The sequence below is a fragment of the Dipodomys spectabilis genome, unplaced genomic scaffold, assembly GCF_019054845.1.
Source record: "Dipodomys spectabilis isolate Male_0828 unplaced genomic scaffold, ASM1905484v1 ptg000288l, whole genome shotgun sequence".
NCBI classification, from domain to species: Eukaryota; Metazoa; Chordata; class Mammalia; order Rodentia; family Heteromyidae; genus Dipodomys; species Dipodomys spectabilis.
Window position 1 is genome coordinate 7,136,610 of NW_024870965.1, and position 27,653 is coordinate 7,164,262.

General features: G+C 39.6%; 1 protein-coding gene across 1 annotated transcript in view; it reads right to left on the reverse strand.

Annotated features, from left to right (window-relative positions):
• The window catches only part of Ahctf1 (AT-hook containing transcription factor 1), a 59,742-nt gene that overhangs the window by 19,384 nt on the left and 12,705 nt on the right, over positions 1–27,653 (reverse strand). The window contains exons 5-26 of the mRNA XM_042701163.1: positions 26,933–27,140; positions 26,607–26,723; positions 25,172–25,256; positions 24,712–24,862; positions 23,043–23,175; positions 22,779–22,960; positions 22,401–22,462; positions 21,483–21,611; positions 19,029–19,119; positions 17,900–17,989; positions 16,473–16,613; positions 14,505–14,609; positions 13,556–13,649; positions 11,937–12,060; positions 11,689–11,745; positions 10,544–10,690; positions 9,858–10,045; positions 5,098–5,242; positions 4,888–5,019; positions 4,234–4,384; positions 3,649–3,799; positions 3,290–3,397 (exon numbers count right to left, since the gene is read on the reverse strand). Coding sequence (XP_042557097.1) covers positions 3,290–3,397; positions 3,649–3,799; positions 4,234–4,384; positions 4,888–5,019; positions 5,098–5,242; positions 9,858–10,045; positions 10,544–10,690; positions 11,689–11,745; positions 11,937–12,060; positions 13,556–13,649; positions 14,505–14,609; positions 16,473–16,613; positions 17,900–17,989; positions 19,029–19,119; positions 21,483–21,611; positions 22,401–22,462; positions 22,779–22,960; positions 23,043–23,175; positions 24,712–24,862; positions 25,172–25,256; positions 26,607–26,723; positions 26,933–27,140 — 2,791 coding nt within the window. The remainder of the gene's footprint in view (positions 1–3,289; positions 3,398–3,648; positions 3,800–4,233; positions 4,385–4,887; positions 5,020–5,097; positions 5,243–9,857; positions 10,046–10,543; positions 10,691–11,688; positions 11,746–11,936; positions 12,061–13,555; positions 13,650–14,504; positions 14,610–16,472; positions 16,614–17,899; positions 17,990–19,028; positions 19,120–21,482; positions 21,612–22,400; positions 22,463–22,778; positions 22,961–23,042; positions 23,176–24,711; positions 24,863–25,171; positions 25,257–26,606; positions 26,724–26,932; positions 27,141–27,653) is intronic.

Sequence of the window (27,653 nt, forward strand, 5' to 3'; positions counted from 1 at the left end):
ATTGTGTATAGATAGGTACCACATTTTTTGCATCCACTCATCTACTGTAGGCCATCTGGGCTGTTTCCATAACTATTGTGAAGAGTGCAGCAATGAACATGGATGTGCGAGTGTCATTTACCATATCCTGACTTGTAAGACTAGTAGGGCTGGAACATAGGGAAGCTAGGTTTAGTTTTTTGAGAAACCTCTAAATCTCCTGAGTGCGTGCCCTAGTTTATATTTTTACCAACAATGCAATAGGGTTACTTTTTTGCCACATCCCACCAGCAATTTGTTGGTCAATGTAACTGGGGTGAGACAGAATCTCAGTGTTGTTCTGATTTGCATTTCCCTTATGACCAAAAGATGTTGAACATTTCCTCATGTGTCTATTTGCCATTCTTCTTCTGAAAAGTCTCCTTTTAGCACCTTTGCCAATGTGTTGATTGGTTAGTTTTCTTTTAGGGGCGATTAATCTTTGAGTTCCTTAAATATTTTGGATATTGGGCCTTTGTCAGATGCGTTAGGTAAAGCTCTCTGTCTGTTGGCTGTCTTTTATATAGTAACTATGTCCTTTGTTCAGAAATCTTTCATTTTGATGTAATCCATTTGTCAATTCTCTCCTACTTCCTATGCCCATGGGACGCTTTTCTTGGCAATACCTATGATTTCTGATGCTTTATCCTACTCCATCTCACAGTAGTTTCAAAGTTTCATGTCTGATGTGAAACTAAGTATCTGGCTTTATTTCTGGGTCTTCTATGCTGTTCAATTTGATCTTTGGGCCTGTTTTTGTGCCGGTACTAAACTTTTTGTTATTATAGCTCTGTAGTAGAGCTTGAGGTCTGGCGTTATGACACCACCAGCCTTGCTTTTATTTTGCATAAAATTGCATTGGCTATTCAAGGTCTTTTGTCAGTCTATGTGAATTTTTGAATTGTTTTCTCAGTGAAGAATGTCTTAGGCTTTTGATGGGGATCATTTCTAGATCAGCTTTGGCAGTATGGTCACTTTCATGATATTAATCCTACCTATCCATACATATAGTCTTTCCATTTCCTGGTGGAAATGGAGCTGTCCCAGAGCTCTTTTGTTCAAGGTTAGTACTCTTCCATTTGAGCCACAGTGCCTTTCTGGTTTTCTGGTGGTTATCTGAGGTAAGAGTCTCACTGACTTTCCTGCCCAGGCTGGCTTTGAACTGGGATCCACAGATCTTAGTCTCTAAGTTCATGTGACCACTTCTTTCTTATGTGAACCCCTTTAAACTTTTCTTACCTTACTGCTCTGGCTATGAGTTACAGTCTACACATTTCTTTTTCTATCTTCTGTGCCAATGCTTTTATTATCTAATGTATATTTAAATTATGTACTTGTATGCAAGTGGATCACTTTTATATTGAATTTTCCCAAATATGTATGCTGTTAAATGGTCTTCATTCTATTTCTATTTTTGTCTAAAGTAACTATGGATAACTGCTTTTCAAAACCAAGTAAGAGGTTGGGAACGTGGCTCAGTGGTAGAGCGCTTGCCTTGCATGAATGAGGCCTTGGGTTTGATTCCTCAGCACCATATAAGCAGAAAAAGCTGGAAGTGGTGCTGTGGCTCAAGTGGTAGAGCATTAGCCTTGGGCTGAAGAGCTGAAGGACAGCGCCCAGGCCCAGAGTTCAGGCCCCACAACTGACCCCCCCCCCAAAAAAAATGTTCAGTACTATATAAGGTCTTGTAATCTCATCAACTACTTTAATCACCTTTTACCTAAGTAAAAGGTACATCTATTTTTACAGATATTGTCTATTCTTTTGAAAGAACAGGCTATTCATACCATATTTATTTGCTAAGTAATTCAAATCAGTATGAAAGCACAGAAGGAGGGAGCTCAATGATTTTTGTAGAAGGTAAATGTTCACGTTTTGATTGGTTCTCTCACATCTAAGTTAATTCTGGCTTGAAATGACGATCATACTGAGACCTTTAACCAAGGATTTTCAAAAGGGTCTTGTTGGCCCCCCCAGCCCCCCCAGCAGATGCTCAATCTGTTAAAAGTAAAAAGGGACCAAGGAAAAGTGAAAACAAAAAACTAGAATGTCCAAATTAACTTCCATTTAAAATAGCTTCTCATTAGAGTAATTAAAGATCTAACCAAATTTAACCCAAAATATGGACGATCCTTTCAAACTTTGAAAATGTGTCAACTGTAAAAACTACAAATATTTCTGGCCTCTTTTTTTTTTGTCGGTCGTGGGGCTTGAATGGGGCTTGAACTCTGGGCTTAGGTGCTGTCCCTTAGCTCTTCAGTTCAAGGCAAGCAAGCACTCTACCACGTGAGCTACAGCGCCACTTCTAGTAGTTTATAGAGATAATAGTCTCATAGACTTTCCTGCCTGGGCTGGCCTTGAACCGTGATCCTCAGATCTCAGCCTCCTGAGTAGCTAGGATTACAGGTGTGAGCCACAGGTACCTGGCTTTTTCTTTTTTTTGGTCAATCGTGGCCTTTGGCTCTCATGGACTTTCCTGCTCACTCTGGCTTTGACTACAACCCTCAGATCTCAGCCTCATGAGTAGCCAGGATTACAGGTCTGAGCCACCAGTTCCCGACTTGGCCTCTTTTGTTGGGTCAGTCCTATGGGTTGAACTCAGGGACCCTTGCTGGGCCTTTTAACTCATGGATTTGAGCCATGCCTCCAGTTCCTCCAATGTTCTGTAATACAGTTTCTCTGAAATGTGAAACTTTATTAAGACTTTTTGGTAGCACTATCGCAAAGGAGAAAGCTTCAACACGATCCAAACAAGGCTAATTAATAACCTCAAAATAACCTCAGAGGTAAATGAATGAGCTAACAATAAAGAAATATTTCACTTTGTTCATAGTTTTAATGAGGCTTGCTTCTTTTCACTAAACTATTTAAATCATTCAATTGAAACTTTAAGTTCAGTATCAGCACCATGATATAAAATTTCCTAAAAATACTATGCCCATGCACAAATTATAATAAATGATTAAAAACTTTCACTTAAGAATTTTAAATATGTAGGCTGAGAATGTGGCTTAGTGGTAAAGTGCTTGCCTAGCATGCATGAAGCCCTGGTTTCAATTCCTCAGTACCACATAAAGAGAAAAAGCCAGAAGTGGTAGAGTGCTAGCCTTGAGCAAAAGCAGCTCAGGGATAATGCCCATTCAAGTCCCAAGACTACAAAACAAAACCAAACAAACAAGAATTTGAAATATCTGTAAAGTGTTAATTATCAAAATTACACTTAATAACTGTCCAACATGATGTCTTAGGAATTGAATTAATGAGCTCTCACCTAGAAATTTTCTGTGATGTTTTTGAAACTGGTGTTCCAACAAATGCTTCAGGCAGCTCTGGATGAGGGAAGGAATATATTGCAGGAGATGCCTGTTCTGTTTTAGGACTGAAAAAAATAAAAAATTATACATTTGATTTATATATTCCATACAACATGGATAAAAATGTGGAGTTTAGAAAGAAGAAAGGGCTTTCATGTTTTTACTGTGTATATTTCAGAATATTTACAAATAATAATAAATATAGGTTGCTTTTAAATTAAAAAAAAAATATTCTTAAATGCATAGACTGCTGACCAATGCTGGTGTCCAATAAGATATCGAGGGCATATCTTCAGAAAGCAAAGGAGAAACATACCTGCTATGAAGCAAAGGGCTGTTTCTAGGTTCATGGCTTGCCCACACCTCTCCAATTTTAGATAACACATTACTGATGAAAGTAGATCTTGTTAACACGGTCCCTGTTACACTTTTCTTTGGAAATGTTGACAATGGCTTAGGTCTAGAAACTAAAATGAAGAATGTAAGAGTTAAGTTCATCACTATCAAGTAGGATCCTGTTTGTAAATCTTATTAATAAAAGAAATAATTTGAAACATGATCATTAAAATTGGGTACTTAGGAGATGGTAAAAAATATTTCACACAATTTTAAAATGTTGGACAAGAGTGTTCAATGGAAATAATCAAAAGCACTGCTTTATAACTACACTGGTAAACAATGGTAAGTAACTGCCCAGAAAGCCCTCTAGCTTGTAGTATACAGCAGCGAGTAAAAAGCATGACTGTGGTGAATCTGAATGTGAGCGAGCAAAAGTGAGCTGTATTTAAGACAGTGACAGTTCCAGAAAGTCCATCATATTGACTGGTGACAATGATTAAAGCTATCTATTCAGTATCTTTTCTAGCCCAAGAGTTTTTGACATTCTCCAATTATATCTTACCTTCTCGAAAAACTGATGATGTTGACACATGGTAAGGCTTAGCTCTCTCAATGGCTAATTTCCGCTGGACTCTAGGAAGGATTTTCCCGTACTGATCTAATATAGAATTTCGAGCCACTGATCTCTCTCTCAAACGAGGATCGCGATCATTCTATTAAAACATATATCATAATTGGTAGAAACTCAATGTACAAAATGTGAGATACTGTAGTTATATATTTACCATTCTAAATTATGGAAACCCAAAACTGTCTTCTTCTTGCCTACAAACCAAAGTCTTTGTACACATATGATTGTTTTACCCATCAACATATTCCAAATCTAACACCAACTCTAGATCTTTCCCAACGACACTAAAGTAGTTGTCATTTACTAAGCATGCATGTGTGGAGCATGTGTCAGGTCACACTCTCACTAACCAACCGTGTGTAGGGGGAGGTGCATCTGCGCAGCCTCACCACGTCACAAGGTTCCAAGCTGTCCCAACACCAATACCTTACGAGTCCATCTAACTGCCCTCTTTGCACCATAGCCTACCACTGCCTTTCTCCATAAATTCCTCTCCTTTGCTGTAACTGAAGTAGGAGGGCATGCAAGACTAAACACACAAACATAAATGGCAAGAATTAGATATTGCAACAACTTGAATCATACCATAAGATTAATCTTCAGAGTCTGGTTTAGCTTCAAGGCAGGGATATAATTAGCACGCTGCAAATGGTGAACTAGAAGAAATTCATGATTCTGAACATTGGCACTGGACTGTAAAAACTTCACTAAACATTCCTAGGAAGAACAAAAAAATGATTTATACTCTATTAACTTACCGAATTTCTGCCAAGTTTACATCAACTAAATGATTACCTGTTCAGTGTCTGTGAATGGTAATTTCAGCAAATCCTCCATTAAGCCCATTTCTTGACAGATTTCATACGCATGCTTTAGTAATTCTTCTACATTCAGTCTGTTAGAATGTTGACGCAGCAAATTCCAGGCCTCGACCATGCACCTGAAATGAGTATTTGCCAAAGTTTAGTTTTAGAATAGTTTTGTTTTTTTTTTTGAGGGGAGTGAGGTCAGTTGTGGGACTTGAACCTAAGGTCTGGGGGCTGTCCCTGAGCTTTTGTTTTGTGCTCAAAGATAGCACTTTCCACTTTGGGCCATAGCAACACTATTGGTTTTCTGGTGGTTAACTGGAGATGAATCTTACGGACTTTCCTGCCTGGGCTGGCTTTGAACCATGATCTTTAGATCTCGGCCTCCTGAGTAGCTACAATTACAGGTGTAAGCCACCAGTGCCTGGAGAGAAAAGTTACTTTAAATGTTCAAAGTCAATTATCTATAGACTCTCTAAGATAACTAGTATGGCAAATTTAAAAGTACACAAAAAAACTTCTTAAATACTAATTTCTGCAAAGTAAATCTTGTAAGTAATGTCAACAAGAGAGTCAGGAATCAGGAATATAAAACACTCAAGGGATTCAGAGCCTAACCGGCGTGCAAAGTGTGGCTTTAAGGTGAAGACACTGAGTATAAGAGCGGATTTAAGGCGATGTTGATGAGGTCATATGAGGAGAGGAGGGAGGAAGGAGGTGAGGCTGGTGAGCTCATACTTGAAGAGTGGAGGAGGGAACGCTTCATGTTCATGGGGAGGTAAAAGAATAGCTTATGAGAGCTGGGAAGGTGGCTCAGTGATAGAGCGCTTGCCTTGCATGCAAGAGGCTCTGGGTTTGATTCCTCAGCACCACATTAAGAAAAAAAAAAAAGCCGGAAGTGGCGCTGTGGCTCAAGTGGTAGAACTGAAGAGCTGAGGGACAGCGCCCAGGCCCAGAGTTCAGGCCCACAACCGACAAAAAAAAAAAAAAAAGAGTAAAGAAAAAAAAAGAATAGGCTGTAAGATGATCTGGGCTGATTCAAAGCAAGGTCTGATTGGAGGTTGGAGAAGTGGGTCAAATTTTACAGTCTCAGACACCAAGTTCCATTTGCAGAAAAACTCTATGGGCAGTAAGATCATTTGGTTTCTTGCATGAGAGTTTTCCAGAGTCAGATCTTCAGAACTAAATGAACTAAATGTGTGCATAATGCATAACTGTGCAAAATTTAAAAATAAGGAAGCTTTTAATAAAATAACTGAATAAAATAACTCCAAACTAAGAAGGCTGAATGTTTAAGGGTATCCAGTATGCTGTTCTAAACAGCTGTGTGTATGTGTGTGTGTGCTGGTGGGCGTGTAGTGGAAGGTGAGGTGTGCATGCGGCATTTGTTTAGCTGACCTCAAGAGACAGGAAATGATTAATGATGAGTAGTTCCCAAGAAGAAAAAAAAGGTGGAGAGATCCAATTATCATATTATACTTCTTTTTTTTTTTTTTTTCCCCTGTCCTGGGGCTTGAACTCTGGGCCTGGGCGCTGTCCCTCAGCTCTTCAGCTCAAGGCGAGCGCTCTACCACTTGAGCTACAGCGCCACTTCCGGTTTTCTGGTAGTTTATTGGAGATAGGAGTCTCACGGTCTTCCTTGCCCGGGCTGGCTTTGAACCGCGATCCTCAGATCTCAGCCTCCTGAGTAGCTAGGATTACAGGCGTGAGCCACCAGCGCCCGGCTCATATTATACTTCTTAATGTAGAAATAGTGAATTTCTTATTTAAAATAAATTGTGATATACGTGACTTTTTCCTCCCAGTACATGGATAGACTTTGAAAATTTTTTCCTTTTTTAAATTTTAAAGTGAAAATACGGTACAGAGGGGTTACAATTACATGGGCAAGGAAATTTTTTCCTTTAAAATGTTTATACAAAGCCAGGTACTGGTAGCTTACACCTAATAGCCTACCTACTCAGGGGGCTGAGATCTGAGGATGAGGGCCTGAGTATAGCTCTGACAGTCTCCCTCCAAAAGTGACTCCTCTGTAGCAGATTATGCTAAATAAACTTTTACACTTCACCCAGTATTGACAACAGTATACAGAATATTGTAAAAGACAAAGGATAACATTTCTTTCCAGTCAGTGTGTCTGTAGTAGGAAAAGCTTACATCTCCCGAAACCCATTTGCCAATGTATAAACTGTATTATCCTGTTTCCTATGGTATATATGCTACAGAGAAGACTAAGAAAATGATTCCATTTGATATTATAGCATGCTGGCAGTAAGCAAACACGAATCACTTTAGTAAGCAATGTATGGTTGGTGGGGTTCTTGGTAATACAGTAGAGAAGGTAGCCTAGAGAACTAGTGACCAACTCCATAAACAATCTTTCTAATTATCTTTAAATAGTTGTGTAAAGGAAGACACTAAATGCTTGGCAAAAAAGGAAAGGCAATGAAAAAACAAATTCCACACAGGCAAATAAGCTACCACTAACCTCTAATTTTACCAGAATAAGAGAAAACCAGGTAAGCTTTGCAGGCAGGTACAAAAAACAGGACATTATTGATAGGAACGTATTATATCCAACACCAAAGTAAGTAACTTACGAAACAGACCATTGAAGACTGAAAGATTAAAATCATATAATCAACAGGCTTGATATTTTAGACAAATACAGTTAGCACTTTCACCTAACTGACTGCTTATCAGTGGGTGAATTAAATCTCACCAAGGTTTTAAAGACAAGTCACCAGATGAATCATACTAAGTGATTATAATGCAATTAAGTTAGAAACCAAGAAGTTAGGGGTAAGAAAAACAGGTTTTATTATACCTGTATGATACAAAGGCAAAATAAATCATATTAAAACCTATCTAAAGCTTTTATTTACTTTAAATCTATCAACATAGGGTACATCATGGTCAACTTGCAAGACTACCAAACAATAGCCATGATGGTATTTGTATAAATATAGATAATAAAATTGAAAATATCAGCATTGAGTTTTAGGAAAATAGAAAGATTACTCTATCAACGAGATGGTTGAGGCTAAGATAAGAATCAAGTTGGGAGGTTTAACAAAATAACTAATAGCTGTTCAACCACTATTACAATTAATAGTAATTAAGTACTCTGTCAGCAATTGTAATGAATAAAACTTGTGATATTAATATTGTCCTCTTACTATTGGAAGGTGGGCATTACTAACTTCATATTACAAATGAGAACAGAGTTAAAAGTATCAACAGTTTCTGTATTTCAGAACATAGTATAATGTTAAATTAAACCCCATTTAAAGCTGGGCACCAATGTAATTGTAGCTACTCAGAAGGTTGAGCTTTAACGATCTTGGTTTGAAGCTGACCCTGGAAGAAAATTGTGACTCTTATCTCCAATTAACCACCAAAAACTAGCCTCACACATAACAGTTCAAGCCCTAGGACTGGCACATATGCGTGGACACAAAATCCAGTTAAGACTGGTGGTGGCTGGGCTGGGGAAGTGGCTCAGTGGTAGAGCGCTTACCTTGCATGCATGAGGCCCTGGGTTCGATTACCCAGCACCACATAAGCAAAAAGAAAAAAGCCGGAAGTGGCGCTGTGGCTGAAGTGGTAGAACACTAGCCTTGAGCTGAAGAGCTGAGGGACAGCGCCCAGGCCCAGAGTTCAGGCCCCACAACTGGGACACCCCCTCCCCTCCAAAAAAAAAAAGACTGGGTGGTGGCAGCTCACGCCTGTAATACTAGCTAAGAAGGAGGCTGAGATCAGAGGATCACAGTTTTAAAAGCCAGCCTGGGAAGAAAAGTCCATGAGATTCTTATCTCCAACCAAACACCAAAAAGCCAGAAGTGAATGAGTGCTAGCTAGCCTTGAGGAAAACAATCCTAGGACTGGCACAAAAACAAACAAAAAATCCATTATGTCCAAAGACTATCCTCCTAACACCTTTGCCACAACCAGTGGCAATTCCAGTAAGATTAAAGGCTTTGATCACCTAACAAATACCACTACTGAATAAAAATTAGTCTGAGAGCACAGAGATGTCTCACTTATCTGGCAGTGCTGACCACTGACATAATTTGGAACCTGGGCTCAGGGTTAATGCTAAGCACCAGCTCTACCACTGAGCTAAAATCACAGATCCTAGTAATTTTACCATTTACTTTATCTGGCACAACTTATTTCACAAATGTTTTCTTCTCTTTGGGCTTGAACTCTGGGCCTGGGCGCTGTCCCTCAGCTCTTCAGCTCAAGGCGAGTGCTCTATACCGCTTGAGCCACAGCACCACTTCCAGTTTTCTAGTGGTTTATTGGAGATAAGAGTCTCACGGACTTTCCTGCCCAGGCTGGCTTTGAACCTCGATCCTCAGATCTCAGGCTCCTCAGTAGCTAGGATTACAGGCGTAAGCCACCAGCGCCTAGCTCTTTTTATTTTTTAACTGAGTACCCCTAAATAGCACAGGCTGGCTTCAAATTTAAGATGCTCCTGCCTCAGCTTCCTGAGCGCTGGGATTACAAGCATGAGCCTCCATATCTGGTTACAAATGGCACTGAACTACTTAAGTTTTATTTCTGCATTTCATGTAAAGGACACTTAGGGCCACAGAGGCTTTTCTAGAGAGTAATGCTGCTTGGAAACTGAGTAACATATTTGTGTGCTATTTATTAAGCACATCCTTTACAACTGAAATTGTATAGGAATGTGCCACCATATGCAGGCCACCTTTGAGTTATACCTTTAAGAGAAACACTTACTTATTAAAAAGCAGAACGGAGAGGTGGAGAACAACATCACTACCCTTGGAGACGGCAGGTTTCATGGTCTGAATGTATCTAAGGGCCTGTCTGTGCTCTCCTTGACTCATGAAGGCTTGGATAATCCTTGCATGTTGCCATGACACAGGTTTTGCAGTCACTGGATGAAAGAGAAGATCTAAACCACTCTGTAAGAAATGATGAGGAAAGTGGTTAGGTATCAAGCATTTGACAAACCACACAAATCAAAATAGCATCAGCTTAAATACAAGCTGAAAAAACTAATGTACAGTGTACTGAATTCTAAAAAATTGAACTTTTATCAGAAGCTCATACATTTGAGGCCTCATTAAATTATATAAAAATCTATTCACCACTAATTTTATATAACAATGTTAAGTCTTTTTCTTATAATGTTCACCTAAAACTCCTAACATTTCTCTAGTACAAATCCAGTGTTTACAGTTCACTTGTAAATATCATTTCATCAGCAGCTGGAACCTCTGAACCATTGTATCCTTGTATTCTTGCTGCCTGAAGTAGTCATTGGCAAAGGTACTCATTAAACTCAGTGCTTCTAGAAATAGACTTTATCATCTTTAAGATCAATTTTAATGTAGTTATGTATTCTTCCTACAATTATCATAACTTGCAAAAACTGCCTACTAAAAGAACTACAAACTCACCTCATAGTCATTATGATCTATCAGCCAAAATCCTTGAATAAGTTTAACATGGCCCCAAGAAATGGCAAAGGCAGTTGGAAAAGATTCAATGGGAGTATCCGTTTTGTTTGGAAAAGAATACATAATATCAAGCAGCAAATAAATGGTCTTGTGGAAAGGATTAAGGACAATAAAACAAATGCCTACATATGCGTTTAGACTCGTGTAGCAGAAGGCTTCAACAGTAAAGGAGGCTTGAATATAGGCTGTAGTGAGCATCAGCTACAGAATACAGTTCTATTCCATGCGGCACAATCGGTCCCACGAGAACTCCACTTGTTCTTAGTACGTCACTATGCCCACCACAAATGAGATGAACTTCAGTACACTTGCTCCTTTTTACCCCCCCAAAACAAAACTAAATGAAAATTAAGAAATTTGCTAGTTGAATTTAAAAACAAAGCTACAGCTCCAATTCGTTATTGGGTAATTGGAAGCTTAAGTAAACATAACTTGATAACTGATGAACTACCTATTATTAGACTAAGAAACCAACACAAATTTATTATCATGAAGACTCCAGGTCTAAAATAATGCCTATGGTAATATTAGGCTAACTTACAAGATACTCATTTTCAGCACTTGTCACTGGCAATAGTAGAGCAGTTGTTCTTGTTTTTAATTCCAGTTGGGGTAGAAATTTCACAGGTTTGGCAAGAGCTCTGCCCCAGTCTAGGCTCCATCTCTAGCCAAAGCAGTGGTTCTTACATACTTAAGAATCTGATAAAAGCCAAGAATCATATCCTTCTAGAATACTTAGAATTAGTGTTAAAAAGTTGAAATAGCCGGGCGCGGGTGGCTCATGCCTGTAATCCTAGCTCCTGAGGAGGCTGAGATCTGAGGATCTCGGTTCATAGCCGGCCCGGGCAGGAAAGTCCGTGAAACTCTTATCTCCAATAAACCACCAGAAAACCGCAAGTGGTGTAGCTCAAGTGGAAGAGCGCTTGCCTTGAGCTGAAGAGCTGAGGGGACAGCGCTCAGGCCTAGAGTTCAAGCCCGCCTCCCCCCCCACCAAAAAAAAGTTCAAATATAAAACTGCAATTGTAGTAGATGCCTACTAATCTGAAATTTCATAACAAACATTTTTATAAAAATGTAAAGGATACAACAGAGTGTTTGCTGGCTTCAGTGACATTCTCTAATAAATATATGTCAAGTAGCGCCTATAGAACAAAAGGATAAAAGCTTCAGTGCATCTTACAGTCTTTCATTCCCTCATCCCATCCAGCCACCCATCCATCCATGGCCTTTCTTTTCCCTAGCCTGTAGGTAGGTATGAAAAGTATACTAGCTTGTCTCCTTGCCCCCAACTTGTATACACTTTTAAAGTAGTAGCATGTTACTGTAAACCTACATGCAGACTAGCAGGAGGATATTTTCCTGTGCCTCCTTCATCCCGTTTCCACAACTTCTCAACTTGGTCTCCTAACTGAGAAACCAATCCATCGATCATCAAGCAATCATGGTTCCACTTTCCTCTGTAATAAGATAAGCATTAAGGATTTTTAATGTTAGAGTTATTATTGCTATCAAAATACCAAACATCATTCTTTTCCTTTTGTCAGTTGTGGGGCTTGAATTCACAGCCTGGGTTCTTCCCTGAGCTTTTACACTCAAGAGTTAAGCTCTACCACTCTGAGCCACAGTGCTACTTCTGGTTTTTTGGTAGATAATTAGAGATGATGAATCTCAAACAGTTTCCTACCTGGACTAGCTTCAGCTTTCAGCCACCTTAGTTAGTGTAAGCCACTAGTGCCCCAACAGCATCATTCTTAAAAATACTAATCCAATTAAACTCTGGAGAGGGAAATGGTAAGACTAGACTGCATTTAGCATGACAAGAACCTCAGAATCAGAGCAACACTAATCAGGTTTGTCCTGAAGGTGCCTCATGTTAGTCATTAGCAAGCCAAAGTAAGGAAAGCATGTGGTCTAACCAGTCAAATACGCGAGATTACTCCATTCCATCTTGAGCTAGTTACCTGTCAGTATTGGCAGCCTAAAGTAATAAAGCACTGCAGTTGAAAATCAGCAAGTTTTACTTTTTATTTCATCACTAGGATTATTCTTATATGCTAATTCCTTCATACAAAAAGTTATTATTGAATACCCAGATCGTGGCATGCAAATGCTGTCTCTAATTCTATCTCCTCATTAATCATAGTTTCTATCTTCTAAACTGTTCCTGTGTTCAGAACTGTACTATGTGGTCTGCATATTTTATGTATTCTTTATGCTAATGTGTCAATTAGCCAGAAAGTATAGTAAACCAGCTCAATAATACATACTTAAACTACAGATAAAGCATTGCAAAATATGCCAATCACTTTTCTGAGTTTATGTTCTTTCCTTGCAATTATTTGTCCTAAAAACTGGTTCCCAAAATTTGCCAAGCATCAGAATTAACACAGGATAGTCTTTTAAGTTAAGGGCTCTCAGGAGAGTCTGACCTAAGAAACCCAGCATTGCCCTTAAGATGTTATATGTATAATTCATTCTAACAGGAAGAAGGCAATTTAAATTCCTGAGGGCCACACACAATGTAAAAGAAATAGGAATAAGGAAGGAAATGGTTTAAATTTTGAGAAATAACTTAAAACTTTGGTGGAATAGGTATACTTTGAAGAAAAGTCTAGTCTTCTTTATAAATCAAGAAGCCATGAGCGAAAGAAGCTCTGGGACAGTGCCCAGGCCCTGAGTTTCCCAGGACTGGGAAAAATAAACAAAACAAAACAAAAAAAAAGGATTCTAAGGGGAAAAGAGCTTAAATTATACAATCTCTTCTAACAAATTACTCATGGTAAAAGTGTTACTCAGAAAACAATGGTAATGAAAATCTCCTAAATTTAAAAATAAAGGCTTGGCCATTAGGTCAAAGCAAACAATACAATTAAAAGTTGACAGTGGCAATTTCTGGCTGTTAGTCAGTTACAACATAGCAGCCACTGTTCAGAGGGCAGGATACCACTGTACCTTGGGGAGTTCTTCCACTTGTGCCGGCGGCTGGTGTAGTAGCCCTGGATGCTGGGGTAGTTGTAGCACAGCTTTGACAGCTGTACAGTATCATCTGTATCATTGTAAGTTTGGAGGAAAAAAGACTGTATTATTCCCAGAACTTCTTACCATACCATAGTATTCCTTTTTTTGGGGGTCATGGGGCCTGAACTCTGGGCCTGAGTGCTGTCCCTCAGCTCTTCAGCTCAAGGCTAGCGCTCTACCACTTGAACCATAGTGCCACTTCTGGCTTTTTTTCTTTTTGCTTATGTGGTGCTTGGGAATCGAACCCAGGGCCTCATGCATGCAAGGCAAGTGCTCTACCACTGAGCCACCTTCCCAGCCCTGATCCTAGGGTTTGAACTCAGTGCCTGGGTACTGTCCTTGAGCTTTCTTCCTCAAGGCTAGCACTCTACTACTCAAGCCACAGCTCTTTTCTTGGCTTGATGGTGATTAATTGGAGGTAAGAGTCTCATGGACTTTCTTGACCTGGCTGGCTTCAAACTGTGTTCCTTAGATTTTAGCCTCCTGAATAGCCTCTGGTGCCCAACTAATAGTATTAACTTTTATCATGGATGATATTTTAACACATTTTTATAATATTGTTTAACTTGCAGCCTTGCCAAAGTAACATTAGAATACTACACATTGTTACTTTCTTTTTTTTTTTTTGGGGGGGGGGGGGGGGAGGTCCAGTTGTGGGTCCTGAACTCTGGGCCTGGGCGCTGTCCCTCAGCTCTTCAGCTCAAGGCTAGTGCTCTACCACTTGAGCCACAGCGCCACTTCCAGCTTTTTTCTTTTTGCTTACGTGGTGCTGAGGAATCGAACTCAGGGCCTCATGCATGCAAGGCAAGCACTCTACCACTGAGCTACCTTCCCAGCCCCTAATATTTTTTATTAATATTTATAGATTAAGTAAATACTTTACCTAAGCCTTCTGGTAAAAGTCCAGAGTGAGAGAACCAAAGAACCATTTGTGCATATTGACAGATGAGCTGGGTAACCAGATGTTTATTGTTTAAGTCCACCATTCCTGTAAAGAGTTAACTTTTAATTACCAATAACATACAAAAAACCAAAATATTCAACAATTTTTGATACTAGTGATGTTTTAACAGTATGTATATATTTTGAATAAATTTAGCTTATGTCTAATTTACTTTGGTCCAAAGTGACATTAAAAAAATCCCCAAGATGCTAAATTAAGTCACTGACTAAGGTAGACATTTTATGCAACAAGTATAATTATTAATTTAGGTTTTCCAAACCAAATCAAACAAAAGGTCAGTTTTATTTATTTTTTCTCCCCATGTGTGGGGCTTGAACTCAGGGTCTGGGCACTGTCCCTGAACCTTTTTTGCTCAGGGATAGAGCTCTATCACTCTGAGCCACAGTGCTACTTCCAGTTTTTTGGTGTTTATTTGGAGATAAGAGTCTCATGGACTTTTTTGCTTACACTGGCTTTTCAGCCTCCTGAGTTCCTAAGAATAGCAGCTTTTTTTTTTTTTTTTAAAGGTTTGTATTTGGGCTGGGAAGGTGGCTCAGTGGTAGAATGCTTGCCTTGCATGCATGAGGCCCTGGGTTCAATTCCTCAGCACCATATAAACAGAAAAAGCCGGGAGTGGAGCTGTGGCTCAAGCGGTAGAGCGCTCGCCTTGAGCTGAAGAGCTGAGGGACAGTGCCCAGGCCGAGTTCAGGTCTACAACCAGTTAAAAAAAAAAAGGGGGGGGGGGTTATTTTTTAAATTGTTATTATAAAGGTGATGTAAGAGGAGGTTACAGTTACATAAATCAGGGAAAGAAAAAACAGCAAAAAAGAAAAAAAAAATCTCGTTTTCATTTTCCAGAGTTCATTTCAATAAGAATTATTTTGTACTATCAGATGTACAAACCTAAGATGTTCCTGACCTAAGAGTATCCTCCTTTGGTCTCACTGTGTGTGAATTCCTTTATTATGTCCCAGTATTTTAGGTCTATCTTCTGCACATGAGAGAAAACATGTGTTGTCTCTCTGAGCTTGGCTTACCTCACTTACCATGAACTGTTCTTAGTCCACCGATTTCCCTACAAATGACATAACAATATTCTTCCTAATGCCTATGTAAAATTCCATTGTGTGTAGGTACCAGGTTTCAATTCACTCATCTAGTATAAGGTATCTGGGCTGTTTCTACAACGTGGTTATTATGAATAGTGCAGCAATGAACATGGATGTGCAAGTGTCTTTTTGGTATCTTGACTTGTGAAGTTCTGGGTAAAGGCCCAGGAGTTGTATGGCTGGATTGTAAGGAAGATCTAGGTTTAGTTTTCTGAGGAACTTCCAGACTGCTCTCAAAAGTGGGTGTACCAGTTTACATTCCTACCAACAGTGCACTACGGTTCCTTTTCCCCTACATCCCTGCCAGCATTTGTTGTTTGAATTCAGTGTTGGCCAGTCTAATAATGGGGGTGAGATGAAATATCTGAATTGTTTTGATTTGCATTTCCTTTATGGTCAGGGATGATGAGTATCATCATCCTGTGTTTGCCATTCTTATCTCAGCCGCTGAGAAGTCTCTCCTTAGCTCCTTTGCCCACCATTTTTATTTTGTTCAAATGAAAAAAAAAAAAAAGAAAGAAAATATCCACTTCTTTGTGTAAAAAACTATTATATCATTTCAAAAGTTGAAATTCTATGAGGACACTACAGTAACTACAGCCACTGTCTCTGAAATTCCCCAAGCTTATCTGAACATTGGCTGACAGTGCACAAGAGCGCTCTGTAGCTTTACAAGAAAAGAGAATTTTACATTTGAGAAACGATGACTTCCTTACACAAGGATCCACTTAAGACACAGGAACTTTCTTCCTCTTAAGTATAAACTGATAAAGTACTCATTTATATAAAACACAAATACCTCTCAAGGTGATCTCTTTAGCTTCTGATGTAAAGCAGCTGAAGACAGTATTGAGATTGCTTAAAACCAACTGGCACTGCTGGATGGACTGGATGGTTTGTGGGTCGATGAAGCGACAGGAGCCATCAAACAAGGGTGTGCCTTTCAAGGCAAAATGCGTGAGTTTCACAGTCAATCTGAGTGAATTATAATCCCAAGTACAGACGGTCTCTAATTCTTATTACTCAAAAAAACGTATTTATTATAAACGTTCTAAAGACAGGCTAGGATTGGCAAGCAACCTAAAGGAACCTAGAATGTACTCTCAGAACTCAGAGGACGTCAGCTTATCTGTATGCACTGAATTAGGGTAGAAGTGACCCAGGCACCTACTATTCAATAAACTTAAATTTTGCTTTCTCTTACTGTGCTATCATCTATCTCTGAGTACTTACACAAGTCAAAGTACACATGAAATAATTAAAGAGACTATCAAGGAGGAAAATGATTTGGTATGAGATAATAGCATTTGTAGGTAACAGGCTCACCCTGCCATGAACATTCTGAAAAGAACCTGAGTAAGGAGCAAGGCCCATTTCAGTTACTCCAGCACCAGTGTATATTGTAAATTAGCTCCTAAAACCACAAGATAATGTGTAATTCAAAAACTCACTATTGTCAGCTTAAAATTCCATCGTAAAATTATTTTAATGATAGAGGGGCATGTCTAACGTGGTGGAATGCCTGTTAAGCAAGCACAAGGCTGAGTTCAATCTGGAGCACTTTAAAAAAGAAAACCAAAATAAAAAGAACAAAAAGGTTTCAGTTAATTTAATAAAAAATTAATAATTTAGTTAATTTAATAATTTAATGACTTCTGGAAATTGTAAATTTTAAGAATTTACAACTTCATATTTTTTTTGGGGGGGGAGGGGGGGCAGTCATGGGGCCTGAACTCTGGGCCTGGGTGCTGTCCCTCAGCTCTTCAGCTCAAGGCTAGCACTCTACCACTTGAGCCACAGCGCCACTTCTGGCTTTTTTTTCTTTTGCTTATGTGGTGCTGAGGAATCAAACCCAGGGCCTCAGGCATGCAAGGCAAGCGCTCTACCACTGAGCCACCTTCCCAGCCCACAACTTCATATTATTAAGAACTATTTTTTTTTTTTCGGGTCCGGTCGTGGGGCCTGAACTCTGGGCCTGGGCGCTGTCCCTCAGCTCTTCAGCTCAAGGCTAGCACACTACCACTTGAGCCACAGCACTACTTCCGGCTTTTTTCTTTTTTCTTATGTGGTGCTGAGGAATCGAACCCAGGGCCTCATGCATGCAAGGCAAGCGCTCTACCACTGAGCCACCTTCCCAGCCCTCTATTAAGAACTATTACATACAGAAAACACAACCTTAGTTTTTAACTATGAAATTTTATCCAAATTTGCACTTTTAATACTTACATAATCTGTCAAACTCCTCTTTTGTGACAGCCACTTTATTCCATGTCCATTCAAGAACAAAGCGCAAATTAGCAGCAGAATTTGGTTGTTCTTAGTTGTAAATGTGAAAAGAAAAAAAGTATTCATTGCCAACAGAATACAAATCTGGCGGGCAGTACCCTAACCAAGTGAACAGAGCTAAATCAGTCTTAGTCAGGACACTCTGGCCAAGCAGCATCTATGCTCAGAGAATCAGGAGGCACATCATTCCTGGGTAGCAGGGAAGAAAAGACCAGCTTACAGAAGATAGATGTCAGCCCACAAAATGACAGGCTGGTAAGCTTCTACAAACCACTAATACTTAAAAGACAATTATTGGCACAGCAAGTAAAAACAAAACATCCCCAGTTTCCCACCCTCTCAAAAATAATTGTACCAGATTTAGGAAGTTAAAGAGGCATGAAAGCTAGTCAAGTGTGGTGGCACATAACTACTTCATCAGGGAGGTTAGGTAAGAGAATCAATTTAAGGCCAGCTAGCACGGAACTGTTAATGATACTTGATTCAAAAAAACAAAACACAACCCATAAAGAGTAAAGTGATTTGCTGGGTGCCAGTGGCTCACACCTGTAATCCTAGCTACTCAGGAGCCTGAGATCTGAGCATCAAAGTTCAAAGCCAGCCTGGGCAGGAAAGTCCATAAGACTCTTATCGCCAATAAACCACCAGAAAACCAAAGTGGCACTGTGGCTCAAGTAGTAGAGCTCAGGGACAGCGCCCAGGCCCAGAGGTCAAGCCTCACAACTGACCAAAAAAAAAGAAAGAAAAAGTGATTAATATATACATCACCTGGCTGAATGTGAACAAAATTTTGTACACATCAGCTTTCATACTGATACTACTTTATGAGCATGTTTGAAATGACAGAATTTCAGATATAAGAGTTCTGAGGAACAGAGCAGTTATGGGAAGACAAATGAGTCCAGGGGAGAGCAGGTATTGACACATACAGGAAGCACTCTAGTTCTCTTGGCACACAGCACCACTGCAGGAGATTCACGCAGTTCTCTCTGCATGAGGCCTTACAGCTCCATGTGAGTCCTCACAGTAAAAACCCAAGAACTACTGATTCTGAAAATCAGTATATTACCTTCTGTTATCCACCTTCTGATACAACCAGTCAAAAGTCCCAGGGAACTTGTGTGAACTGCTGCTGACAATACAGCTTCTAGCTGTTCTTCCTAAGCCAAGCATTAAGAAAGAAATGAAGAGAAACAATATGAGATCAGTAGTAAACGCTAAAAAATCATTAAGACCCACTAGTAAATATAAGCATTGTGATTATTAAGCTCAGAGGTTTATTGTTGTTGTTTTAAAGAATCCTTATACATCGCTAGTGAAAATGTAAAATGATGTAACCCCATTGCAAAAGATGTCTGGGAGCGCATGATCAAGAGAGTGAGCTGAGTGCTTTGTGGATCATACCTCCAATCTTAGTTACTCAGAAGTCTAAGATCTTAGGATCCTGGTTTGGAGCCAACCCAGCCAGGCAGGAAAGTCTGGGAGACGTTTTTTTTTTTTTGTCGGTCATGGGGTTTGAAATCTGGGCCTGTGCACTGTCTCTGAGCTCTTCAGCTCAAGGCAAGTGCTCTACCACTTGAGCCACATTCCCATTTCCAGTTTTCTGGGGATTAATGGGAGATAAGAGTCTCACAGACTTTCCTGTCCAGGCTGGGTTTGAAGTGTGATCCTCAGATCTCAGCCTCCTGAGTAGCTGGGATTATAGGCATGAACCAACACATTTATATATATATTTATATAAATATAGATTTAGAAAACCTTTGTTTTGGGTGCTGTGGCTCAAGTGGTAGAGTGCTCTCCCTCAGCTGAAGAGCTCAGGGACAGTGCCCAAGCCCAGAGTTCAAGCTCCACGATCGAACAAAAAAAACAAAAACAAAAAACAAAAGAAAACCTTTGTTTTTGTTATATCTATATCTTTGTTTTTGTTATCTCTATATATTTTTGTTATATCTGTATCTATAAATATTTGTTACCATAGATAATTATATACTTAAGTGAATACATAGTTATAATAACTTAGGGGGGAAAGAGGAAGAAATCTGTCATTAATAGTAAGTATACTAAATATAAAATTAAATTACATGAAACCAAGTATTACGCTGCAACTGCAGATATAAGCTATCAAAAATCTATTTTTATTTCATCTGATTATTTCAAAGGCTCCTTTTCCAAAAGTCATTTATTTATACTACCTATCTGTACTTATTTAAATAGCTTAAACCATTCTTTTTTTTTTTGGGGGGGGGGGGGGGGTCCGGTCATGGGGCCTGAACTCTGGGCCTGGGCGCTGTCCCTCAGCTCTTCAGCTCAAGGCTAGCGCTCTACCACTTGAGCCACAGCGCCACTTCTGGCTTTTTTTCATTTTGCTTATGTGGTGCTGAGGAATTGAACCCAGGGCCTCAGGCATGCAAGGCAAGCTCTCTACCACTGAGCCACCTCCCCAGCCCAGCTTAAACCATTCTTGCAAATAAAGAGTTCATAAATATTTTTTCTTTCTCCATGGAGAAGCAGCCTGAGGATTTACTTTCTAACATATTTTATATTATTTTTGTCGGTTCTGGGGCTTGAACTCTGGGCTTGGGCGCTGTCCCTGCGCTCTTCAGCTCAAGGTGAGCGCTCTACCGCGTGAGCTACAGTGCTACTTCTGGTTTTCTAGTGGTTTATTGGAGATAAGAGTCTCACGGACTTTCCTGCCCTGCCCGGGCTGGCTTTGAACCACGATCCTCAGATCTCAGCCTCCTGAATAGCTAGGATTATAGGCGTTAGCCACCGGCGCCCGGCTTCTAACATATTTTATAAGCAAATTGAAATAAATTAATAACTTTTTGTAAGATGTTAAAATATAAGATTATTGGGCTCTGTGCCCAGACTGTCTGATTTATTAGCTCTAAGACAAGAACCACAAATCTACGTTTCAAACAAGTGCTCAGGGACAAGCTTTGTTGCTACAGATCCTGAGATTTAGCTCTATCACGAGGGCTTCCCTTTTGTACGAACCCACACTTTAACATGGCTTGCAATCTGCAATAAAGACTTCATCATGCTATGTTTCATGAAAGCATAGTGTGTTTCCTGTCTTATACTCCTTATCTTATACTACTTGGATCTGGTGCCAAGTTATAGTCTATTTGGTCTTGGAAGTATGATATGTAAGCCAAATCTGAGATCTGTAACTACTAGTCATTTAGAGTAGTCCTGATACTACTTTATCCACTTCTGCAAGAAATATCTAGTAGATTTTTATGACCATAAAAAGGTAAGCACAGGTCTGGGGATGTGGCTTAGTGGTAGAGTGCTTGGCTAGCACACATGAAGCCCTGGGTTCCATTCCTCAGTTCCACATAAGCAGAAAAAGCCAGAAGTGAAGCTGTGGCTCAAGTGGGAAAGTGCTAGTCTTGAGCCAAAGAAGCTCAGAGACAGTGCTCAGGCCCTGAGTTCAAGCCCCAAGACTGGCAGAAAAAAAAAAAAAAAGCAGCTAAGCACATGAATTCCAACAGAAAGAATATAATTAAAATCATCTTACATGACTTAAACTAGAAGGCTGCACATCAATAAGTCTTGGTGAGAGAAGGCCAGCTACAAGACAACGATTGTAACCATCAGGAATGACTTCATTGAGAGATGGTCCTGATTTCTTTAGAAAAGTCAAAGTCTGTAACAGATAAATAAGATATGAAGAGACTACACTGCACAAGCAAGGGAAATTATCTATAGGTTCCTGAACTCAACTAATCATTTTCAGCTGTGAATCAACAATTACAGTGTATTTAAGTAGCTTAAATAACTTTTATGAACAGCAACCCTGTTAATCTTCTCGAAAGCTAATAGATTTGGCAACAGATCTTGACAATGACATACATGTGTGTATTTCTACGGGTTGATTATCAAGGAAAAGGTCTGTCACATCATCTTTCCCTAGGTATTTTTCTATTTTTGATGGAAAATACTATCAAACACTATGAAAGGTAGCCAAAATCCATAAAAAGATGCTAAAAACATCCCAAGGCCTCTTCTGGCAAGTTGTTAAAACTAGTACTATTTAGCTGCTATCTCATAAACCTAGCTTAAGTAACTGCTCAAGATAAAAGAGTTATTATAATGAAGCCTGGGGCCTGTGTTCAAGCCTATAATCCTAGTTACTCAGGATGCTAAGATCTGAGGGATCAAAGCCAGCCCAGACAGGAAAGCCTCTGGGACTCTTATCTCCAATTAACCACCAGAAAACAGGAAATGGCCCTGTGGCTCAAGTGGGAGCGTGCTAACCTTGAGATGAACTGCTGAGGGAAAGCACCCAGGCCCAGAGTTCAAGCCCCACAACCAACCCCCCTCCAAAAAAAAGCATTTGTATAATAAATACTAGATACATTCAAAAGTCACATGTATTATATTTGACTTCAATTCCATTCAGAAATACAATTTATAATGCTAAGTCATTGCTCACCTCCTTCTGAAAGCCAGTACAAGTGATATGGATAACTCCAGAGTTCAACAGACAAGTAGCATCTGAAAGAAAGTTGTAAAATTGTACTTCAGTGTCAGTTGTAAAATTGTACTTCAGTGTATAGAATGGCTTTCATGCAACACAATTTATTCTAACATTGCTAGGCAATATAATTATTACACAGAATAAATGTTTAAACTCTTCTAAGCATTTTAACTCAAAGAGTAACAAACTTCATCACAAATAAATTGTGAAAGCTGACATTTTTAAAGTTAATTTTTTTGTGTTAAATTTCTCAACTTGATAATTTTGTTAAGTAATGAGGCATGAATGCAACACCACGACTTTTCACAAAAGGCAAAGTTAGAGAATACATACCAAAATTAAAAGTACTTGGATTAAAAAACTGCTCTGGAGGTGGATATGCAGGAGGAACTCCACGACTTAAACTTCTCTCATGCACTAATATATCCAAGATGTAATGTGGAGAAGTTCTACTTACAACAGCATCCAGTGACCACAATGCAAAATAAGAACAATTATGTAGATATTCTCCTGACCTAAAAGGAAATTTGAAAAAATGATTAAGTCCTTGATAGCTATGTAACATAGGAATGGAGAGGGGGAGAAGAATAATCATACCTTAGTGAATCTGGCATTTGTGCATGATACCAACGATTTATGTCGAAAAGTCCCAGATAGACAGAAGGTTTTCCCTGTCCATATATATTCACTTGCCAGGTGAAGACTGAAACACTGGTGTCAGGAGATAGCGCTGAAAGAAAACAGAAGCCAATTTTAACAGTGAAATAAAATACTCCTAGGAAAATCACCCCAACAGAATCAGAGCAAGATTTTCTCATAAACTAAAGTTATGCTTTAGATTTGGCAAAATACATTTCTATCATTTATATGTAAGAAATTTATTCACTTATTTTTTTCTTGACTATTTATTCTCCTGTTTTGTTTTGGGTCAGAAATTGAGATTTGAATTCCTGATCTGATGTTCTACCACTGAGCCATACCTCTAACCCCTATTTCTCTTTTTGAAAACAGTTAAGTACTCATCAGAAAAGATTATCTTGTTTCTGTTAGCATTTCCGCAACTTTGGGATTCTGGAAGTTTCTACTACAAAATAATCTCAATCAGTATTTTCCCAAGGATGGTACATAGCTAGTACCACAGAAGCTAAATACTTGCTAAAATGGGTGTCTTTGGCAATAAGACTTAACTCTTTAGAGGAACCTTGGGTGAGAAGGACTGGCCTAGTCATTTGGTAAGGGAGAAAAGTCAAGTAACCTAGAGTAACTGTGGACTGGACTAGTATAAAGGGTGAGAATAAGGAGAGAACAAAAAAGGTTAGAAGAGTTTAGTTCATGTTTGACTATGAAAACAGGATCACAGCTACAGAGGAGGGTACAGCAGTAGTGAAATGAATGAGCTCATGATAAGAATTCAACTCACTATAAACACACACACATTACCAAAAGCCCTGATGAAACTTCACACAACTGAAGGCACTGGTGATACTTTCATTTAATCTTCGAGCTAAGTCCTTGAAAAAGCCTCCACGGGTATGGGGAAACAAGTTTAAAATAAGTAAAAAGGTGTAACTAGTGACAGGAATGAAATGTAAATCAACAACCAATTCAAAAAGTCTGTGCCAGGGGCTGGGAAGGTGGCTCAGTGGTAGAGCGCTTGCCTTGCATGCCTGAGGCCCTGGGTTCAATTCCTCAGCACCACATAAGCAGAAAAAGCTGGAAGTGGTGCTGTGGCTCAAGTGGTAGAGTACTAGCCTTGAGCTGAAGAGCTGAGGGACAGTGCCCAGGCCCAGAGTTCAGACCCCACAACTGGACCCAACCCCCCCCCAAAAAAAATAAAGAAAGAAAATCTGTGCCACAACGTTTTTGCAGGAAAAAGATGACAAGGAAGCAGAGACCATATATTAGGTAAGACTGGAGACTATCTCTTATTTTGAGAGTGGGATTAAACACAAGGCTCCTTCATTAGCCATATGCACTTAATTTTTCAGTTTTTTGCAGCAATAGAGAGAGCAAGAAATAATTAATATTTCATACAGGCTTCAGTAAGTTCTATAATCATCATTTTTGAACCAAAAGGTACATGAACGATAGAAACCAGTGTCATAAATTTTGAATCAGGACACATTTTAAGTCAAGCCTTCAAATGATATAGTACTCTCCTTAACAAGTATGGGGGACTGAACTTAAGCCCTCACACACTATAGAAAGTACTCTGTCCCGCAAGCCAGGCCGCCCCACTCCCGCCGATGTCATGCTCTTAGCCAACCTTCATTCATGCCTTCCTCTCTCTCGCCATGCGATCGGAACTTCTCTATGCTCTGGCACCCCAACAACCTGGTGTTACTAGTCTGTCCCCTCAGAGGAAACATGCCACCCGCCAGATCCAGCGTGTATCTTTCTTCACAATATTCTAATCCCTGTAATATAAAATACACACAAATTTTAATAGGACTTAAAATACAAAACAAAGAAAATACAGAACAAATCAGAACAGATCATTGATAAAGGCTCTAAAATTTTACACACAACACAATCAACAAAAATAAAAAGCTAGATTTAGACACATAAAGCTGTATCTTCAAACACAAGACACTTCCATGTACTACCAGTTGGGGTATAAAAATAAAAATCACATGGAGGGTCAGATGCCAGTGGCTCATGTCTATATTTCTAGGTACACTTAAAATGGGGAAAAACAAAGTAGTAACATTCTCATTCTCATTTACCTCATATAAGATTTGTCCTGATGCCAAACATTTTCTATCACCAAAAGCCAACTGAAGAAGGTGCAAACTCAAAATATCCCCTTCACTGAAAGAAACAGAAATCAACTGAGACAAACAAAATATATTATTAAAACACCAAACATGCTAGATGTCCGTGGCTCACACTTGTAATCCCAGCCACTCAAGAGGCTGAGATCTAAGGATCATAGTTCAAAGCCAGACTAACACCTGTAATCCTAGCCCCTCAGGCGGCTGAGAAGTGAAGATCACAGTTCAAAGCCAGCCTGGGCAGGAGAGTCCATGAGACTCTTAATTTCCAATTAATCACTGAAAAGCTAGAAGTAGAGCTGTGGCTCAAGTGGTAGAGTGCTAGCCTTGAGCAAAAAAGCTCAAATTAGAGCTTAGGATAGGGAAAGCTCACCCAAATCATTGTACGAACTTCCTGTAAGACATGGGCAGGAGAGCTGGAGAACAGAGTAAAGGCGAATACTAAAGGAGTGGGGGAATGGGACCATAAATAAGAAGGTTCCCATGAACAGACAGCCTTAAAACTGATCAACAAGAAATTATTTACCACTATTAGTTTAAGCTTTGAAATAACATTTGCAGAAGAATAACAAGCACAATATCTTCCTGCTGCTAAACCAGAATTATTCAAACATGTAGACATAACCATTTAATTTTTTATATAATAATTATTATTATTGTTGGTCATGGGGCCTGGGGCTCTGTCCCTCAGCTCTTCAGCTCAAGGCTAGCGCTCTACCACTTGAACCACAGCGCCACTTCTGGCCTTTTCTGCTTATGTGGTGCTGAGGAATCAAACCCAGGGCCTCATGTATGCAAGGCAAACACTCTACCAACTCAGCTACCTTCCCAGCCCCTAACTTTTAATTATAATCTCAGCTATCACTCCCTAATTCCCTGAATTATACTGCTTTTATTAAAAGAAATGACAGTACAAAGTTTTCTAAAGGAAATCGATTGTTCCTGTTTATTTGCTTATTTTGGTTCTTGCAGGGCTGGGGAACACTTGCGTATGCTCCACTCTTTGCTTTTGTAGTTTGTTCTGTGTTTGGAGATACTGGGATTTGAACTCAGGATCTTGCACTTTCCCAGGCAGATGCTCTACCACTTGAGCCACATCCTTTTTGCTTTAGTTATTTTTCAAATGAGATGGCCTCTACATTAATGTCTAAGCCAGCCTGAACTGAAATTATTAATGCTTCCCCTGTCACCCATGTCACTGAGATGACAGGCACAGGCTACAGCTAGCCTTTCCGTACTGGCCGAGGGCAAGGAGGAGGCTCACTCGCTTTCTCACTCACTCAGGCTCTTGCCTGAGCCTCCTTAGCACCTGTTGGGATCACAGTGAAAACCATCCCACTCTCAGTATCACAAGTATTTTTAAGAACCACATGCATCTACTACTAACCTATCTTGTGTGGACTGAACTGCCCACAAGTAACAGCAATTACGAGGATCATTCTCAGGTTCCTGAAAGATCACAGCATACACAGGAACCCTTCCACCTTCCAACTGTGTGTAATATCTGTAACAGACCGAGAATCAGTACATTGCTTGCTTTTTCCCCCCGTTGGTCATGGTGCTTTAACTCCAGGGCTTGAGTGCTACATTATTAAGTTATGATTTAATACAATTAAAGGTAAGTCAGTCACTATTCTCATGCTAATCTGTAAACAAGTGAATCTAAGACATATTCAAGAAAAAACTACCAAAAGAAAAGAAAGTTAGACTTACTCTCTTTTTAAGCTTTTCATATTCCAGAGTGCTAGGTAGCCATCAGAAAACCCCACAGCCAGCTGATTGGTCCTGGAAACGTAACTGAGAGCAGAAACAGCTATGCCAGATGGGCTCACCAACTGGAAACACAGATGGCGCCCTTCCCTCATCACATTCTCTCTGATGTGTGGTACCTCAGCTGGAATGCCAGTTATAACTTCAAGGTCTAAAGCGAAAGACAAGTTAGATTTCAAACCACAAAGTCAACTGAGTTAACTAAAATAAAAAATTAGTAATAACAAAGCATGTCAAACTAGAATATAGTCATCCTAATCCATGGAAATGCCACGATATTAATTTATGTTAGCTATGCAGTTTCATAAATTCACTACAGAGCTGGACACTGGGCTCACGCCTGTAATCCTAGCTACTCAGGGGGCTGAAATCTGAGGATCATGTTTCGAAGCCAGGCTAAGAAGAAAGTCTGTGAGACTCTTATCTCCAGTTAACTATGAAAAAAGCTGCAAGTGGAACTGTAGCTCAACTAGAACACCAGCTTTGAGCAGAAAAACCTCAGGAACAGTACCCAGGCCCTGAGTCAAGCCCCAGGATGGACACCCCTAACCTCCCAGTGCTCTTCCCCCAAAAACTATTTCAAATGTTAAGTCAGAATTCCGTTTTTCTGCTGGTGCTGGTGGCTCATGTCTATAATCTTAGCTGCTCAGGAGGCTGAGATCTG